Here is an 18,188-nt window from a genome sequence, read left to right on the forward strand (position 1 = left end):
GTTCATTCACCATTTTACATGTGCATAGAGAAAAGAACATTAGAGCCGACGTATTATCTAAACTTGCCGCCACTAGGGCAGACACACAAACATCAGCACTAACACAGCTGACACTTAAAAAACCCAGCATTGAACTTATATCTATAACAAACATTGACCATCTCCATGACTGGAGAACACCTTTTCTTGAGTACATCAATACAGGTACCGTGCCTAAAAACGAGCTTAATCCACAACACTTCAGACGAAGAGCAAGTCTATATACAAGTATGGCAGGGGAACTGTACAAGCGCGGCATCTCACAACCATTGCTAAAATGCCTGAACGCCGAGGAGGCGAGAGAGGTAATGGACGAAGTACATGAGGGCGTATGTGGAAACCACATCGGAGGAAGAGCCCTAGCCGCGAAAATCGTCCGAATAGGATACTTTTGGCCGACCATGAAAAGAGACTGCATAGCGAAAGTCAAGGCATGCGACAAATGCCAAAAGCATGAAGCCATTTCTACAAAGCCAGCCGAACTATTGCACAGCATGGAGGTAAGCTGGCCTTTTCAAAGATGGGGACTTGATATCCTCGGCCCATTTCTAGTAGCACCAGGTCAGGTAAAATTTCTTTTAGTGTCAATTGACTACTTCTCAAAATGGATAGAAGTACAACCCTTAGCAAAGATAACAGCCGAAAAGGTAAGATCTTTTATATGGAAAAACATAATATGCCGATTTGGAATACCAAAGGAAATAATATCAAATAACGGTAGGCAATTTACCGATAATAAGCTCGGCTCATTTTTGAACAATTTTAATATACAGCACTATTTCAGCTCGGTCGAGCACCCACAGACCAATGGGCAGGCCGAAGCTGCTAACCGAGTTATATTGCAGGCAATAAAAAGAAAACTTAACAATGCAAAGGGTGAATAGGCCGAGCTAATCCCAGAGATATTATGGAGCTACAACACAACAATACAAACAACCACAGGCGAAACACCTTTCAAGCTGGTATATGGGTCCGAGGCGCTAATTCCAGTAGAGGTCGGAACACCCACAATTAGGTCCGAGCTATATGACGAACAGAATAATACTCTCATAAGAAGCGCCGAGCTTGACCTCGTCGAAGAGGATAAGGATATCGCAGCAATCAAACAAAGGGCCATGAAACAATTAGCCGCAAGAAGACACAATAGCAAAGTCATCCCGAGAGCTTTCTCAGAAGACGATCTTGTCCTCAGGCGAACTGAAGATGCGAGACGACCTCCTTCGCACGGCAAGCTCGCCGCGAACTGGGAGGGACCTTTTCGAATAGCAAAAGTACTTGGAATGGGGGCTTATCAACTCCAGACACTACAGGGCAGCCCAGTGTCAGGGAACTGGAATGTTTCCTCATTGAAAATGTATAGGTCATAAATTGTACAATTAGCGGATGAAGGCACTCTTTTTTCCCCTTAGAGCTTTTTTCCCAAAACAAAGAGGGTTTTGCCTAAGGAAGGGTTTTAACGAGGCCGGACGCACAATATATCCAAATTACCGAATTGTTTCTCTCAAACGAATCTAAGTCTAACGAACAAAATACAAAGGGGAACTACATATACAAAATCACAACAAAGTGACAACATTAACTTGGCCTAACCTCGGCCAAAGCAAAACAGTTCAAAATATCAACAAAACAAGAAGACCAAACCTCGGTCAAACAAAAGAAAATAGTCAATCATACATATCCAAAATATACTAAGAGGGAGGAGCGTTCTCATCATGCTCCTCCACAGTACCATCTACAACCAATTTCCCACCAACAACTATCTTAGTCATATCAAGATGATCACTGTTAAACTCTGGGGCCAATACAGCGATCTGACTTACAGCTCGTTCAAATCCATAAGAAAACATCTCCATACCATTCTCCTCCAGCTCATGGACACGGGAAGTAAGACGACCTTTAGCGACATCACCCTCCTTAACTTCGGCTTGCAGAAGACGAACCTGATCTCTTAAGCGAGTAACCTCCTCCTCATACTCATTTGCCTTGGCCACGACACTTATAACAGCATCTTCTTTCCCCTTAACCGCCCTCTCCAAATCAGCAATCTTCATGGCATACGACTTCTCCAGATCAGCAACCTAAAAGCCCTTTTTTATCTGCTACCCTTATATACATATGACAGAGTTAAAAAACAAGGAATTAATATCAAATGCACCCAGACCAAGTCAAATTTTACAACCTATATATTATGACAGTTTTAAAATCAAAATTTTTTTAGGATAAGCAACTTTTAGTATTTTTTTGTTATTATTCAATCCGTGCAAATATTAAATTATTTTTAATAAATAAATTTTATTAATTTATATGTATAAATTTTTAAAAATATAAAAACAGACTATATTAATTCATGTGTATAAAATTTTGATAAATATAGATACAAATTATATTTTTTTTTTTGTTTACAAAATGTGGCTCATTTTTTTCATTATGGGTTTGATATTGGTGTTGTCCAATGAAATAGATGTATCACCAATATTTTCACTGCTATGGAAGTTAATCAAAACGTGGGTTACGTTTAGCTTTGTTTCTATTTATTTATTTATTTATTCTTGAGAGAAAAAGACAAACGGAGAATGCGTTTTGTTTTTTCAAAATGTTTTAATTTTTTTTTATTTTCCTTTAACCCAAACGCATCTTGCGTTTTATTTTTTGGTGGTAGCTTTTTCATAAATGCAGGTTGTGTTTTATGGGCTGTCAGTTTTTTTTTTTTTTGGAGAAACTAAAAACACAGGTTGTGTTTTGTTTTAAAAAAAATATTTTAAACAAGGGTCCAACCTATAAATACGAAACAACACTCTTATTCAGCTTGTCTTAATCCATTTTTACTCATTATATTCTTCTTTCTCACACATATGTCGTAGTTCTGAGTTTTTTTGGCAGTCAGGTGTGTCAAAAAAAATCGGATTAGGTGAGGTTGCAGTTATGGAAAATATTGCAAATTTGCAAGTATATTATAACGGTGAGGTTATACCAAACACACATGAGGGAGTAACTTTTGTTTGTGAATGTCCGTTGTCATTTGCTATTCCATGTACCATGAGTTTTACAGAGTTGCAAAATGGACTTTGTAATAACATTCTGTTGAGTTAAGAAATTAACTAAATTAATTAGTGATGACAAACATTATTTTTGGCAAAATAAATAATTAGAGTTGTTTAATTAATAAGTATACATTGCTAATTATTTATGTTATGTTGCAGGCCATAATTCAAGTTAAGCAGCCCAAATGGTATGAAAATAATATAGCAAGGCTGATGGGTAAATAAACAAGCACAGCCCAAAAGAAACAAAGCCAAAGGATCCAATAGGCCAAACGGGTTGCTTAATAAAAACCGGATCCAAGCCCGTATCCATCCCACAAAGCTTCTCTTGTAAGATTGAATTCTTCACTCCTCCAAAATAAGCAACGTTCCTCTCCTCTCTAATCAAGTCAAATCATGGCATCAGAAAAGTAAGAAAGAGAAAGAGAGAAAAAGGTTCCTCCCTAAGCTAGTAACCAAAGAAGCAAGAGAGAGAGAGTTGAAGCTTGAAGCACAGAAGCTAAAACAGAAATTCCAAGCTAAATCAAGCTTAAGAAAGGTAATCCATCTCATCTTGCATTAATCAGATCTTCATCCTTTCTTCCCAACTCTCTGCTCTATCCGAAAATGGCATTCAAGTAGGGGTGTTCAAATCCAAACCGATCCAAATTAAACCGCTCATCCAATCCGATCCAAACCGAAAACCGATTAAAATCGCACTAATTCGGATTTGATTGGATTCTATTTTTTACAAACCGCTGGATTGGATCGGATTTCGGATCTACTTTTCATAACCGATCCAATCCAATCCAAACCGCACAATGTGTTATAATATTATATTTTAATATTATATTTACAATTATACTTATAACATGTTCAATTTGTTATACATTTTTTTATTATTTATGTATTATTATTATTTAATAAATATTTTATGTTCAAAATATTATTTATTTATTTATTTTAACTAACCTATAATTTTATTTCTATTGTTATGTTATCGTTGGCTTTTTAAGATATTGTTAAGACTTGTTATGTCATTGTTGATTATTTAAAATTTGATGTTGAGACTTGATATATGTATTTAATTTTTTATTTAAAAAACCGCAAATCCAAACCGATCCAAACCGCTTGTAATCGGATCGGATCGGATTGGATTTTCAAAAAAAATTCATCCAATCCAAACCGCACCGCACATAAATTAAGCGTTCGGATCGGATGACTTTTTTCCTTAAAACCGAACCAAACCGCACCGCGAACACCCCTACATTCAAGGGAAAAGTTGATCTCTGTTCTTCACTGCTACAAATCCACGGTCACAAGAGATTCTTGGGGACCAAGTTGCATCTCTATGGTTCAGATTTGGTTGACCATTGGAAGACAATTTCGGTTACTCCTTCATGGCTTTCGGTCAAGTTGGAGAAGTCAGAAGAAAAGGTCCTACTTTGATGTTTGAGAAGGAAAAGTGAGCTTGTGGGTTGGTGAAGCTCAAGGCTCAAGGTGTTGACCTTGGAAGAAGAACTAAGGAACATGCAAGGAGATAAAAAGAAGCTTGCTGTTCATTCAGTGGTAAGGAGAGAAAACCAGAGTGTGAGAACAGTGTTCTGAAGAGGAGTTCATCTACTTGGATAATGCTTTCTTTCAAAGAAGCATTCGGCCAATACTGAAGAACTCAAGCTGAGGTTTGTGAATCTGGTTTGCACATAGCAAAGAGGCTGCTGATGAAGTCAATCTCCTTCATGTTTTACTGATTGTAATGTACTTTTCTAAGTTTATCTTTCTGTAATTTCTTGAGAGAAAAGGCATTGTGAGGAAGCTTGAGAAAAAGCCATGAGTGGAAAAAGGCTGAGAGATACACTTGAGAGAAAAGCCTAGAGTTGTTTTCTGATTTCTTTAGGTATGATTGTGTCTTGTATCTTGTACCTGTAAGGTATCCCTTTCTTAGTTGGGTTAGCACTAAGAGGTATAGTTAGGTATTAGCATAGCCAATGTCAAGTTAGGTTAGAACTTGAGTGTGAAAGGATTGGGTCAATCCTGTGTTATTGGTGTATGTAATACTGTTAACTATAGTGAAATTCTTCCATAGTTGTGGAGGAGACTGGATGTAGGTTGCATAGCACAAGGCAACCGAACCAGGATACATGCTGGTGTCAGCTTTTCTCTTCTCTGTTGTGTTCTGTTTTCTGATATTCATAAGACAAAAATAATTTGTCTCATAAATTTCCGCTGCTGAAGTCAAACAGAATCAAAACTGCAAATTGGTTTTAAAAGTATAATAACAGCAACTTAAAAGGAAGGCATAGATTCAACCCCCTTCTCTAAGCCTACCACAACCTTCACATTCAAAGCCACATTTCGAAAAAGGTGAGCAACATTTTATACAGGAATCTTGTACAAGTATTTGGTGGGCTGATATAGTTTCAAATGATGCCCATCACTGACGATGCCAGTATGCAGCAGATGTTATGTATTTATCAACAAATCCGATTTCATATGCCGATGATAGAGCTGTACGTTGAGTTCGAACAGCAGTTAGAGTTGGGCGCAGTCGGGGAGGAGGTTAATGTTGATGAGCTCGGGGATTTAGGTTGGGAAGAAGATGTTATGTATTTATCACACGGCTCGCTGTCTCTGCACCGCCAGACCCATGCAATATTAACCTTCCCCAACACGTGATCTCGCGGACCGGGGCTCCCGACCAAAACACGCAATGCAGTTCTCCACAAAAAACTGGTGACTGCTGTCTGATCTACCCGTAACGGCCTCCCCATTAATCGGGAGACCAAGAATGTAGGCCACATCTTCCAGCGTCACCGTGACTTCACCGACCGGAAGATGGAATGTGTGAGTCTCCGGCTGCCAGCGTTCTACTAAGGCACTCAGTAGTGCAGAATGACCTCTCATTTCGCCTACTCGCGAAACGTGTTGAAACCCAGTAAACTCCAGTGCCGCTGCAGCTACCTCGTTAAAAGTATCGGACGGATTGAGTTTTCTAGGCAACAAATTCCTATTAGCCTACAAAAAAAAAATGATAATTATTAAATTCTAAATAATATCAGTTAATAATAATAATAATAATAATAATAATAATAATAATAATAATAATATCAAAACAGCAACTAAACAATATTTATTTACCATTTATTATCACAACATAATAATAAATATTATACATTTCTATAATAACTAATAATCATAATAATAAACCTAATAATAATAATAATAATAATAATAATAATAATAATAATAATAATAATAATAATAACAACGGTAACTAAACGACATTATTGCCATTATTATCTTAAAAAATAATAATAAATTATTAAAAATAATAAATAAATAATTATTTATTATTCATTTTTCGAAAATAATAGTAAATTAAATATTATACAGTACTATATAATGACTAACAATTATAATAATAATTATAATAATAAACGGTAACTAACCAATATTATTACTATTATTATCTTAAAAATTAATTATAAATACTATACAGTATTTTATAATAATAATAATAATAATAATAATAATAATAATAATAATAATATCAAAACAGCAACTAAACAATATTTATTTACCATTTATTATCACAACATAATAATAAATATTATACATTTCTATAATAATAATAATAATAATAATAATAATAGTAATAATAATAAATTATAAAAAATAATAAATAAATAATTATTTATTATTCATTTTTCGAAAATAATAGTAAATTAAACATTATACAGTACTCTATAATGACTAATAATTATAATAATAATTATAATAATAAAACGGTAACTAACCAATATTATTACTATTATTATCTTAAAAATTAATTATAAAATATTAAAAAAATATTTATTCATTTTTTATTATTAAAAATTAATTATAAATACTATACAGTATTTTATAATAATAATAATAATAATAATAATAATAATAATAATAATAATAATAATAATAATAATAATAATAATAATAATAATAATAATAATAATAATAATAATAATAATAATAATAATAACGGTAACCACAAATAATTAAATATTTTTTATTTTTTCTTTCAAAAACATAACGTTAAACATTCTTTTTATTAAACTGTATTATATGATCCAAGTACTCATAAACATTATTCTTATTAAACATTATTCTCATAAAATTTTAAAAAAAAATTAACTTGTCCATTGAAGATGATCCAAGTACTCAATAATATGATCTTTATTTACACAACAACACTCTTCACTCTTCACTCTTCAGTAACTCCCTCACATAACACTTATTCTTCAGTAATTTTTCTCTCTGTGTTTTGTATTTTAAACACCCCGCAACAATCTTCTCCAACACGTGGCACGCATACAACTAGGAACGCTGCAAAATGCAACCCACGTTTAACTGTGCATGTCTGACAAACGCAACCTGTATTTTGTTTAGCCCTATGCTGGTTAACACTGCGCCTTTCAGCATGCAGGCCACGTTTCGGACCCTGATTTCTGCCCAGTTCAATCGCATCCTGCTTTTTTCAGGTATGCAGATTTTTGTTTTTTTTGCCATTGCAAAACGTTATCTGCGTTTTGCAGGTCTCTGAATAACTCAGGTCCACATTAATGGAAAATTCACCATGCATCCATATTCAAAGTTATCACCATTATTTTTTCCATAACCAAATTAATTTCTAACAAAACGTCTTATAAATATAAATATAAATTATTACTAACTAAAAATAATAATATTTATTGACAACTAATATTACTCTTTTAGAATGACAGAGAACTTTCAAAAATTCACCGCTTATTTGCCCTTATAGCTGTGTTCCTTTGCATGCATGCCTTTTAGTGCAGAACAAAGGTTCTTACTTTTTAGAAAGACTTGCACAAACAGATTTCTTTTCTTTTCTTTTTCTCTTTTTCAGGCTTGGTTTAGTTTGCTTAATTAAGTTCAAACAGTTATTTTTTTTCCATCCATGCAAAAGACAAAAAGGTTCTTATTATTTAGGTAAAGAATTACTTAATTAATCTATCTATCAATTCTGTGTTTATATGTGGCTATGAATATATGAAATGTCACACTTCAACTACAAATTACAAGCTAAGCTCTCACTGAAAATTACTATATTTAGTCATTCGTTAAATTGAATAGAAACTAGAAACAAGTATGACATTGATGCTGGCAAGAACTAGAATCACTTAAACTTATGAACACAATTTATTCCAAATTAAACTATATTATATATGTCTTCCAAAACAAACAGTAACACATATAGAAAGTAGAAACTAAATAAGACACTAAGAAGCTGAAGAGACTATACATATCATCCAAGCAAGAGTGTCCTGGTTGCTAATTGCTAAGCGACTACTTTCGCTTTCCTTTTCCTTAATGTTTATGTCCTGATTTCTTAATCTCTTGAGTGTTGGGAGCTCCCCACTTTTCTTTCTTTTGTCCCAAATATGAAAAGTTGTAATTTTCTTTCATTAATGAATGAATTATCTATCATTTGGTAACAAAACATTGTCTTATGTCTTTAAAAGGAAATATTGTTAAAGTAAGAATTAATTTGTATTAAAAAAAAAAAAAAAACAAATTTTTTTGACGTAAAAAATTGACGGTCCTTTTTTTTTGACGTAAAAAATTAACGATTATTTTTATCGTCAATATTTTTTGACAGCTTGCTGTTGATATTGTCAAAAAAATATAACTAAAGATAAAATATTAAAATCGACAACCAGACTATCGATATTTTTATAATAAATTATCCTTTACACTGTCGACGAACGAGTAATAAAAAATACTTTTATTTTAAAATTAACGAATATGGCATCGATTTTGTTATTTAAAATATCAATAACACTTACCATTGATAAATATAAATAGATTCAAAGTATAAAATAAACGTCTAAAATATCATTTTTTTTAAATTAAAATCGACAAATTTACCTGTCTATTTTTATCACTAAAATCACAACTATTCGCGTCCCCTTCCGACATCCAAAGTTCAGAACCCAATTCCCCATTTAATCCCCAAATTTCCCAATCAACAGAAACACAATTTCCCCTTGTTCTACCCAAATTCACGGTTGCGCCGCCGTCATTCTCCATTGTCGTCGTTCCTCCGTCACGGTTACCCCCTTCTTCTTCTTCTTCCGTGAACCTCCTTCTCTTCTCTCCTTCACTCACTCCTTCTGTTCACCCACTCTCCACCACCTTCCTCCTCCGGCGACGCCGTTTCAGCTGCCGCGCCGCTTCCCCCGGCCCACCTCCAGCTCCCCGGACTGATCCTCCTCCCGGAAACGATTTCGGCATGCTTCGAGGTTTCATTTTTAATTGCCTGATTTTGCATCTTTCATGTTTTATCTTGAATTTTATTGTTTGGAGTTATTTATATGAAGTTCGTGACCATGGTTCTATGTTCTATTGTCATCTGAATTCTATGTTTATGTATATATTGTTCCGTATAACTGAAAAAAGAATTAGATAGTTTAGTAGTTGTTGTTTCTATCTTGTTTGGTGTTGGTTCCAATTGAGTGATATAAGATGGAAAAAGTTCAAGGGGAGTTTATTAAGTATGATACACCATAAGGCCTAACACTTGTGGTAGCTCATTAAGATTTAGGCACATTTAGGGATTGTTAAGGGTTAGTTAAGAATTATGGAGATAAAGAAGGACTTGTTATCATTATGATCAAGACATTGTGAGAAATTTATTGGTGAATTCAGAGTATGTTTTAGTAGAGTTAGCAACCGATTCGAAGAGGTTGTGTAGTTTAGGACTTTAGGTTCATGAAATCAATTTGATATTTGAGGCACAGATTTTAGGTGGTTTTATTTTAGATGTATGTGTGAATAATTACTTGGAATAGTGACATTTTTGTGCGAACTAGTGGAATCGTGACCTTGTAAAATATAGGTTACCGAATTTGGTTTAAAGAAAAACATTGAGCTAACCTTTTGGGCGCTAGTGTCCAGGTTTAGCTAGGCTTAACCTCTTTTCCTTTTTGCTTTCCATGATTTGCATTTTCTCTCTACAAACAGAACATCATGCAGTATCTAGTATTAAGCTGCCTGGTGTAAGAAAAACCATTCTTCATTGTTCATTTGTTCTCATAGATTGCACTAATTCAAAGTATATAAAATTATAATATTTTAAATAAAAGAATATGCATGGAAAAAGAAATTTCTTACACGGGATGTATAGCTCATTTATTTATATATGTCTGTTCTCTTATTTCTTCATTGAAGTTTTATCCATGCCTTAATATTTTCAAAAAGCATGTTATGTGTTGCACTTTACTGATTTATGTGCTATTTTCGTCGGCTAACAGAAGTTTTACTTGATAAATTTTATATTTATTAGGCTAATAGGGGATTTAGACTTTGTGATTTTAGTGAGGTTCAACCAAAAAAAAACTATTCACATGGTTCTTGCTTTCTGTAGAGAATATACTAATGAAACAGAAGTTCAGGCCCTCCAAGTGCAGAAGAAGTTGGGATATAGTCACAAAATGTGGTCCTCTCTTGGCATCCTATCCCTTTATTTAAGAGATTATGTGATATCTGCAACATAAGAAGTAATCCATTAAATCAGCTTTGTATTCATTAATCAATAAGAAGTTCTTAAATAAAACTTCAAACCATAAGATATTAGTCTTTAACCTATTAAATTGGGAATACCGGAAAAAGGGGGCAGAGACTTCTATTTAATTGTTAACTGTGCAGCAAATGAATGAAAGGGATGAACAGTTGAATCTCTTGTTTGAATTAGGCAACAGGACAACTTCTACTTTTTTATCCCCCTATGTGTACTATCTTGTTTTGTCTTATTTTGGCTTCTGCAGATGTATAGTACTGTTAAGAATACTGACAAGCCAGCAGCTTCTTCAGGTAAAAAAATAAAGGGTAAAGTATATTTTTTGTCCTTGATGTTTGCTAAAAGTTTCAAAAATATCCCTAAGTTTTAATTTGTTTCAATTTTATCCCTTAAGTTTTCGATTTGCATCAATTTTATCCTTATAGTTAATTTTTTTATAATTAATATTTTTCTTTCCAATTATACCCCTCTCCTATCCCATCATCTTCATCATCATCATCTCTTTCTCTTCCGTCTTCACCATGAGCTCCACCACCACCATCATCAAACAACTATTATCAACTTCCTTCTCCATCCATACCTCTCTTTTTTCCATTACAACCATCATGTAAGAGTACTCATTCAATTGTATTTAACATTAAGGAGCATTTCTTTTCAAGTTCCCATAGAATATGAAGAGTACTCATTCAATTGGAATAAGCATTATTTTCTCTTTTCTAATTTATGCTCTGTCCTCATGGCTATGCTGGTGTCAATTACAAAACTGCAAAAATAAATGTAATATTTCACCACCACAAGCCACAATAATATTTATCTTTGTCAGCGTTCAAGCTCAAATTTGTACCCATCAATGACCATTTCAGAAGAAAAATTTTCATTGATTTGAACTAAAAATTGACATGAAATTTTGAAAAATCATACCAACTCCACGACTTTCCCTAACCCTATTGCTCCTCACAGAACGCAAAATTCTCCTCGAAGCTCCGTTTGGCTTCGGTGCTCCTAACCCTAATTCATCTCCCTCCATCTCCTCGAACCTCATCTGAACGAACGTGACCACTTCAGATCGATGGGTCCCGATTTGGCGAGCCACACGAGTTGTTCGATGAAGTAATAGACTCCCTCACTGTCGAAGTCGACGACGGAGAGAAAGAAGTTGAGATCGGAGGAGATGTGCGGTTTGTGTAAGACTTGGAGTGCGTTGAGGTATTGGACGAATTTTCCAAAGCGGAAGGACTTGCGGTTGATGTTGACGCTGGTGGAGATGGAGGGTCGGAGGAGAAAGGAGAAAGAAGGAAAAAGAGGGGTATGGCCGACGATGATGGAGAAGGAGGTTGATAATGGTTATTCACGATGGGGGAGATGATGGTGAGAATGGGGAAAAGAGAAAGAGAGAAAAAGAGAGGGGAGTGTGATGATGATGATGGTGGGGGGATAGACGAGGGATACACAGAGAGAGAAAAACAGAGGGGAGTGTGATGATAATGATGATGGTGGGGGATAGACAAGGGGTATAATTGGAAAGAAAAATATTAATTATCTAAAAATTAATTATAAGGATAAAATTGATGCAAATCGAAAACTTGAAGGATAAAATTAAAACAAATTAAAATTTAGGGATATTTTTGAAATTTTTAACAAACATTAGGGACAAAAAATATACTTTACCTAAAAATAAAATAAAATAAAATAAAAAAATTTCATAATTTTATTATCATCATAACCTAATAAGCTAATAACACAACAATATATAATTAATTGAGTCCTTGATCTCCGGTCCAAATTTGAGTTTCTTCATTGCACTTTATTTAATTCATCTGAAGAAGATTCCCTAGCTCACTACTTTATGACTCGGACCCTCTTCATTCATACTCATTTCAACCATTAAATAAAATAAATAATAATGTTCTGTCTTTAAAAGTTTATGCTAACAATGCAAGTATAGTAATATTCCTCAATGTTTGTTTCAATGATTTCTGTAGTAATACTAAATATGGTGTTATATATGAAGCATCAGATGGAGATGAAGATTTCATGTCCCTAACAAAGAATGATTCATGCCTCATATTCCATAGTTATTTGCTGTGCTAACAAATTAGGCAAGCATTGGAGGAAAAGTAAATGCTTAAGCATGCATTTCAATTCATGCAAGTTACTAAGTGATTAAGAAGCCTCTGCCATATAAGCTGGCATGCATCCATATTCAAATTAGTTAGTTATGGCTAATTAATTGTTAACTGTGAGTGTTACTCTTAATGAATAATAGTGCATATATATATTTTTTTGGCAGGGTTGACATAGTCACAAGTATTATCAAAGTTGCAGTGGTATCCATTTACACTATTCCATTATGCTGTCTGTTTCAATTTGATGAAGTCAGCTAGAAACATTTCTTTCAATTTTATTGTTATACCTTCATGTTTTGTTTGTTTAGGCATCTGTTACCTCCATTAACCTTCATGTGGCATTTTACTTCTCTACAGGGTAAAACATTGGGTTCAGCAGGGACTTCATCTGCCCAGGTATATTACTTTCTCAATCTTATTGCTTTTCAGAGGTTTTTTCCCCTTCTTTTTTGCCCTTGCTCTTTGTATTAGCTAGTGTTTGTGCATGCGTGTGACAGGCTGCCGGCAATCCATGTTATGTCAGAAGAATAAAAAAATACAAGGTAAAAAATAAAAAGTACATTGAAGAGAATAATTATAGCTACTACTATATATATGTGTGTGTGAAATAGCAGAATGAAGACTAGAAGGGCATATAACAATGAAAAAGAAAAACTTTTTATGTGGCCAATGCAACTTGATATTTATTTATTTTTTTGGTGCTTAACTTGATATTTATTTATTTACTAACGTGCCCTTTACTAGCCAGTTATAATCACATAGCTGTATGCAATTACATTGACCAAAAATCTCTTCCATTACTACAAGCTGCCATATTACTACTATTTCACACACACACATAAAAATACAAGCTGCCATATTATATAGGGGAATTTTTCTTTTGGTGAAAAGTTAAATTTCATTGAAGAGATAAGTTTTTAATTAAAAAATAATTTCCACTCTATTTAAACCTAATTTCAATGTGTACAGGATATGGTTGGTAGAGACAGAGATTGCGGTCGTGGTCGTGGTCGTGGTCGTGGCCGTGGCCGAGGCCGAAAGGGAGGCCTAGGCTTTCTACCGGTCGCCCGCTTGACTTACATGCAGATCCATACACTCTCGTTGGGTCATCATCAGGCACGACTGTTCCGACTAGTGGGAGACCGCCACCTATTGCTACTACTATCCCCCCTCGTCAGGAGCCTCAGATACACATGATGCCTACTCCGGGTGCACCAAGATCATGCGCTCAACAAGCCAATGAGCATCCCAACACTGCCTCACATAGTGTGCAGAGTGATCTAGCTATCGTAGCTCCCAGTCGAGCAGGATCTTGTGGGGAAAAACAAACCACATCTACTGGTACCCAAGATACTCAGGGTCCAGGAACATCCACTGCCACTGGTCACTCCGCCACAAGTGCTCCTAAGCTTAGATATGATGGTGTCAAATGGTTTGTTATTTGCTTTAAATGTTATGAATAGCATGCCTCATTTTTATGAAATAATATGTCTTTATAATTAGTTAGAATCTAGGCTAGCTGATATAAACTTCTGCTAATCATTGGCCAAGGAATATACACAATAATCCCTCTGATCTCCTCTTTTAGTTTAAATTAATGTTGGTGGTAGGTCAGATATATAGATATTGATGATATCAGCTAATGTCCCTTTCTATATATTATGAGATTTTATTGTGAGAACTTGCCGGGACCTCACACTTTTTTACTAGAAATTCAAGAGTCTTCTTCCAAACTTAAAAGCTGTTTTTCATTCTTCTTTTTCAATTACACTGTTCCTATGATTATGAAAATTGCCTATCACACTGAACAGATATACCTTGGAATTATTGATGTAGTTGGCACCCACCTAAGCCTGGCTTGAAGTGCATTTCTCAGGTTTTTAAGGAAAATTACAACAAGTCTTGGCTGAGTTTTGATGAAGCAGATGATGATACTCGAAAAATATGGTGGACAGAATGGAGGGTAAATTTTATCTATTTTATTTTACGTATTTTACAATCTTCTTACAAATGAGATTGAAATGATTTAGAATCTGGTTTATTGATGTTTATGAATACTTCTTACAAAAAATATGTAATCTGGTTTGATGCATTGTTTTTCTCATTGTTCCTTAGTATGTTTGTCCTAACTTGAACAACTAGCTGAAGTAGGATTTTTATTGGAGAGACACATTCTTGTTCTATTTAATTTTTTGATAGATTTTGAGAGATAGAAATAATGACATCTACAACTCTGATGATGGATGAGATACTAACAATTAAAGATTATAAATAATGTTATATGTATGAATGGGCCTACCTGGTCTCACTGTTTTGTGAAGTTCCGGAGATATTCATGCCAAAATAAAATCTATTAACGAGGAATCTAGAATCAAATTGACTAGTTTAAAAGCAATGAACCTGCTGTGTGTAATAAATGATACCTTCTTAATTAAGAATGAGCTGGGAAGTTGGTCAACACTCATGGAGAGGCACGGGATCACTCTTGTCAGCTCTTGTTCTACTAGGTCTCCTTTGTAGTGTTTATCTTTACTTTGTTGTCACATTAGGAGCCAGTCAACACTCATGGAGAAAGCTTCATGTCATATGCAGCATCTTACGGCTTCTGTTGCCGAGGGTAAACTGAAACATCATTGATATTTGTGATTTGAATATTATTTTTGGTGGAGATTGTGTTAGGTGACATGAAATGGAAACATACTCAGGTAATCATTGTGTTATATATACATAGTATTTATCTTGGTTATTATGAACACAAATGCATACAGATCCCTTGATTGTTTCCTTTTGCTGATTGTTCTAATCTGCCTAATTATGCAAGAACCTTATTCGACTAGTAATAATGCAAAAATTGAGTTTTTTCTAAACCTTGACAATAATATCAACTTCTTTCTTTTGATTATTACTTATATTATGTAGAATCAATCGCTTGGAAGACCATCGCGTATGGATGAGTTTTTTGAGCACACCCATACTCGCAAAGAGGATAGGACTCAATGGGTTGATGAACACTCCCGAATGGCAAAGGTAACTTACCTATTTTCATTGTAATTGCTTTTTGTGTAACTTAGAATGTGCAAAAAGAAATGACTTAATACTTTCCTTCATTGTAATTTTAGACTTATTTTTGTCACATCTTCTTAACTTTTGCATTATTATTGATACTTAAAGTAGTTTACCAATCATTGTAGAAAACATTTCAAGAGCGCATGTTTCAGGCTGAGCAAGAGCGACAGGCTGCTATAGAGGCTAGTGTAACTGATCCACCACCTGTCTCTGAGGAAAGCATATGGATTGAGACAGTGGGTGGAAAACGAAGAGGTAGGATATATGGCATGGGTGAGGTAAGGAACTCTTCCATGATGCGACCCCGAGTTGATGGGCCAACCACGACCACCAGCACTGATGTTTTGGATCTTAGAGAACAAATCATAATACTCAAATAGGGAAGTTGAACAATATGCCGCTAAATATAGAGAGCTTGAAGACCGCTATCAAAGGGAGAAAAGAGAGTGGCAACAGACGGTTGAATCCTTGCGTGAGGATCTCAACACCAATAACTCACAGATGGATCAGTTTAGTCATCAACTTAGCAGCTTGACTAAGTATGTGAGGGCCATGGGTCCTAGTAGTTCTGGATCACGTGTCCCTCCACCTCCTCTTTTTACTTTTCCAAGCTCCCAGAAAAGCGCAGTCCCAAGAAGAAAACTCCCACCTATCTTGCAGCCCCCAGGACAGTCACAGGGCGCTCATATGGAGGATAATTCTGACGATCTCGATGACTCAGATAAGGACTATTTAGATGAGTACGAGTAGGATTATTTACTTTGTTTTGAATATTTTGTATTATTAGTAGAGTTTAGTTATTTATCTTGTTTTAAATCTTTAAGTTAGAGGATTATTTATTATTGTTTTGATAAGTATGTAAACTCACTATTTAATATTTATTGTAAATTTTATTTTTGTATTTAAAAGTTTTTGTTTCATTATGTAATATTTAATTGACTATTATTTTTCAAATAATGAAAAAAAAACTGTAGCTATTAAAATTGACGGCAGTAATGTCGATTTTTAAATTCAAAATAGACAAAAGAAAATAAAAAATAGACATAGAACTTGTCAATCTTTTTATAATTTTATCGATGGCTCGCTTGTCCATTTTAATAAGTTAAAAATCGACGGTTTCCTTGTCTATTTTAATAAAACCAAAATCGACAGTTGGTTTGTCGATTTTATTTAATATTATCGACGACAGACGCGTCGCTTTTACTTAATATGGGAAAAACTTAACCTCATATTATCGATGCTAGAATTGTCGATTTTATTAGAATTTTAAAAATCGACAAGTTTAATAGCGACCACCTTCACCGTCCATTTTGCCGTCGATTTGACCGTCGATTTTAACGATGTTTCTTGTAGTGAACTAATATACAGCAACAACTCTTGAAACTAATATTCTCGAGATCGTTCATATATATATATGGTAAATTCTACTATACCTTTCCTAAAGTAACATGTAAATTATCCTCTGTAATGTGTTACTTTATGATTGAATACTATCTTAACTATAGTTAGGCTATTTTGTAATTAAAAAATTATTTAAAAGGGGTGAATGTATAATTTGATAAAATATTAAAAATTGAATTCTAGTTTTTTTTTTTTCCAAATCAATCTACCAGAAAAAGTACCGTAACTCTTTCTAATGGCTATGGCTTCTCCCTCATTCCTTATTCCTCATCGCTCACCTCCAATCCTCCACCTAAAAGGAAGCCCAAAATCACTTATTCATACGTACGTTAGTTAATTCAATTTTGGAATTAAAATTCTCAGCCATCTTAACTCCCAACTATAAATTCATTAGTTTTCTATACCATTTTCGCCACTCCCTACACTGCGTCGACGCAATGCTGGTGCAAGAACGGGAGTGAGATGTCCTTATCCAAGATGCTCTAAAGCAGAGGGATGCTTTCCATGCCTCTTTCCAAAGAAGAAGGTAGCATGGCATTGAGACATGTAGTTCTGCAAGGTCGTTTATTAAGGGGGTACACAATGAGAATATTTTGCAAACGACGTTGCAGAACCCAATCCTCTCGAACTAGAGTCACATCCCCATTTTAAAAATTATTTAATTATAAAATGGTTCTATTTTAGTTAAGATATTAACTCTTATTAGGTTAAATTAACTCAAGTTAAAAGTAAACATTCAATTAAAATGTGCCACGTCTATAAAAGATAATTTACATGTTATTTAAGAGGGAGTTGAGTAGAATTCACCTATATATATATATATATAGTAGAAATAAAAATTCTCTTAGTAGAGAAGAAATAAAAATTCTCAACTAATTCTACATTACTCATACTAGCGGCTCAACAGGCACTATCGTGCCTATTCAGCCGCTTTTCTATTGTTTTTTTTTTAAATTAATT

General features: G+C 34.2%; 2 protein-coding genes across 12 annotated transcripts; both read left to right on the plus strand.

Annotated features, from left to right (window-relative positions):
* The first annotated feature begins 269 nt into the window (after positions 1-269).
* LOC148569213 (uncharacterized) lies at positions 270-1,406 on the plus strand. The gene is made up of 3 exons (XM_088484938.1): positions 270-605; positions 813-915; positions 982-1,406. Exons 1-3 carry the CDS (start codon positions 270-272, stop codon positions 1,404-1,406), a joined length of 864 nt encoding a protein of 287 aa, XP_088341064.1.
* A 7,607-nt stretch (positions 1,407-9,013) lies between these two features.
* On the plus strand, positions 9,014-16,735 carry LOC107639818 (uncharacterized). 11 transcript variants are annotated; one of them, XM_088485381.1, is made up of 9 exons: positions 9,014-9,358; positions 10,483-12,752; positions 12,926-12,962; positions 13,119-13,157; positions 13,259-13,303; positions 13,731-14,193; positions 14,598-14,724; positions 15,681-15,788; positions 15,953-16,735. In XM_088485381.1, exons 6-9 carry the CDS (start codon positions 13,955-13,957, stop codon positions 16,205-16,207), a joined length of 729 nt encoding a protein of 242 aa, XP_088341507.1. In that variant the 5' UTR covers positions 9,014-9,358; positions 10,483-12,752; positions 12,926-12,962; positions 13,119-13,157; positions 13,259-13,303; positions 13,731-13,954; the 3' UTR covers positions 16,208-16,735. The 11 variants fall into 11 exon arrangements, with proteins under 11 accessions (XP_088341507.1, XP_020977356.1, XP_088341510.1 ...); XM_021121697.2 differs by having other exon boundaries at positions 10,483-10,615; XM_088485384.1 differs by lacking the exon at positions 12,926-12,962 and having other exon boundaries at positions 10,483-10,928.
* Positions 16,736-18,188: the final 1,453 nt, after the last annotated feature.

Source organism: Arachis ipaensis, chromosome B4, assembly GCF_059453495.1.
Source record: "Arachis ipaensis isolate K30076 ecotype BB chromosome B4, ASM5945349v1, whole genome shotgun sequence".
NCBI lineage: Eukaryota > Viridiplantae > Streptophyta > Magnoliopsida > Fabales > Fabaceae > Arachis > Arachis ipaensis.

Bases quoted from the DNA above. Each gene is read 5' to 3' on its own strand.
- LOC148569213 (XM_088484938.1), top strand. From the start codon at position 270: ATGGCAGGGGAACTGTACAAGCGCGGCATCTCACAACCATTGCTAAAA. The intron at 606-812 runs GTAAAATTTCTT...TTTAATATACAG, and splicing joins TTCTAGTAGCACCAGGTCAG to CACTATTTCAGCTCGGTCGA. The intron at 916-981 runs GTGAATAGGCCG...AAACAACCACAG, and splicing joins AAAACTTAACAATGCAAAGG to GCGAAACACCTTTCAAGCTG.
- LOC107639818 (XM_088485380.1), top strand. From the start codon at position 13,955: ATGATGCCTACTCCGGGTGCACCAAGATCATGCGCTCAACAAGCCAAT. The intron at 14,194-14,597 runs GTTTGTTATTTG...TTATTGATGTAG, and splicing joins AGATATGATGGTGTCAAATG to TTGGCACCCACCTAAGCCTG. The intron at 15,789-15,952 runs GTAACTTACCTA...CAATCATTGTAG, and splicing joins AACACTCCCGAATGGCAAAG to AAAACATTTCAAGAGCGCAT.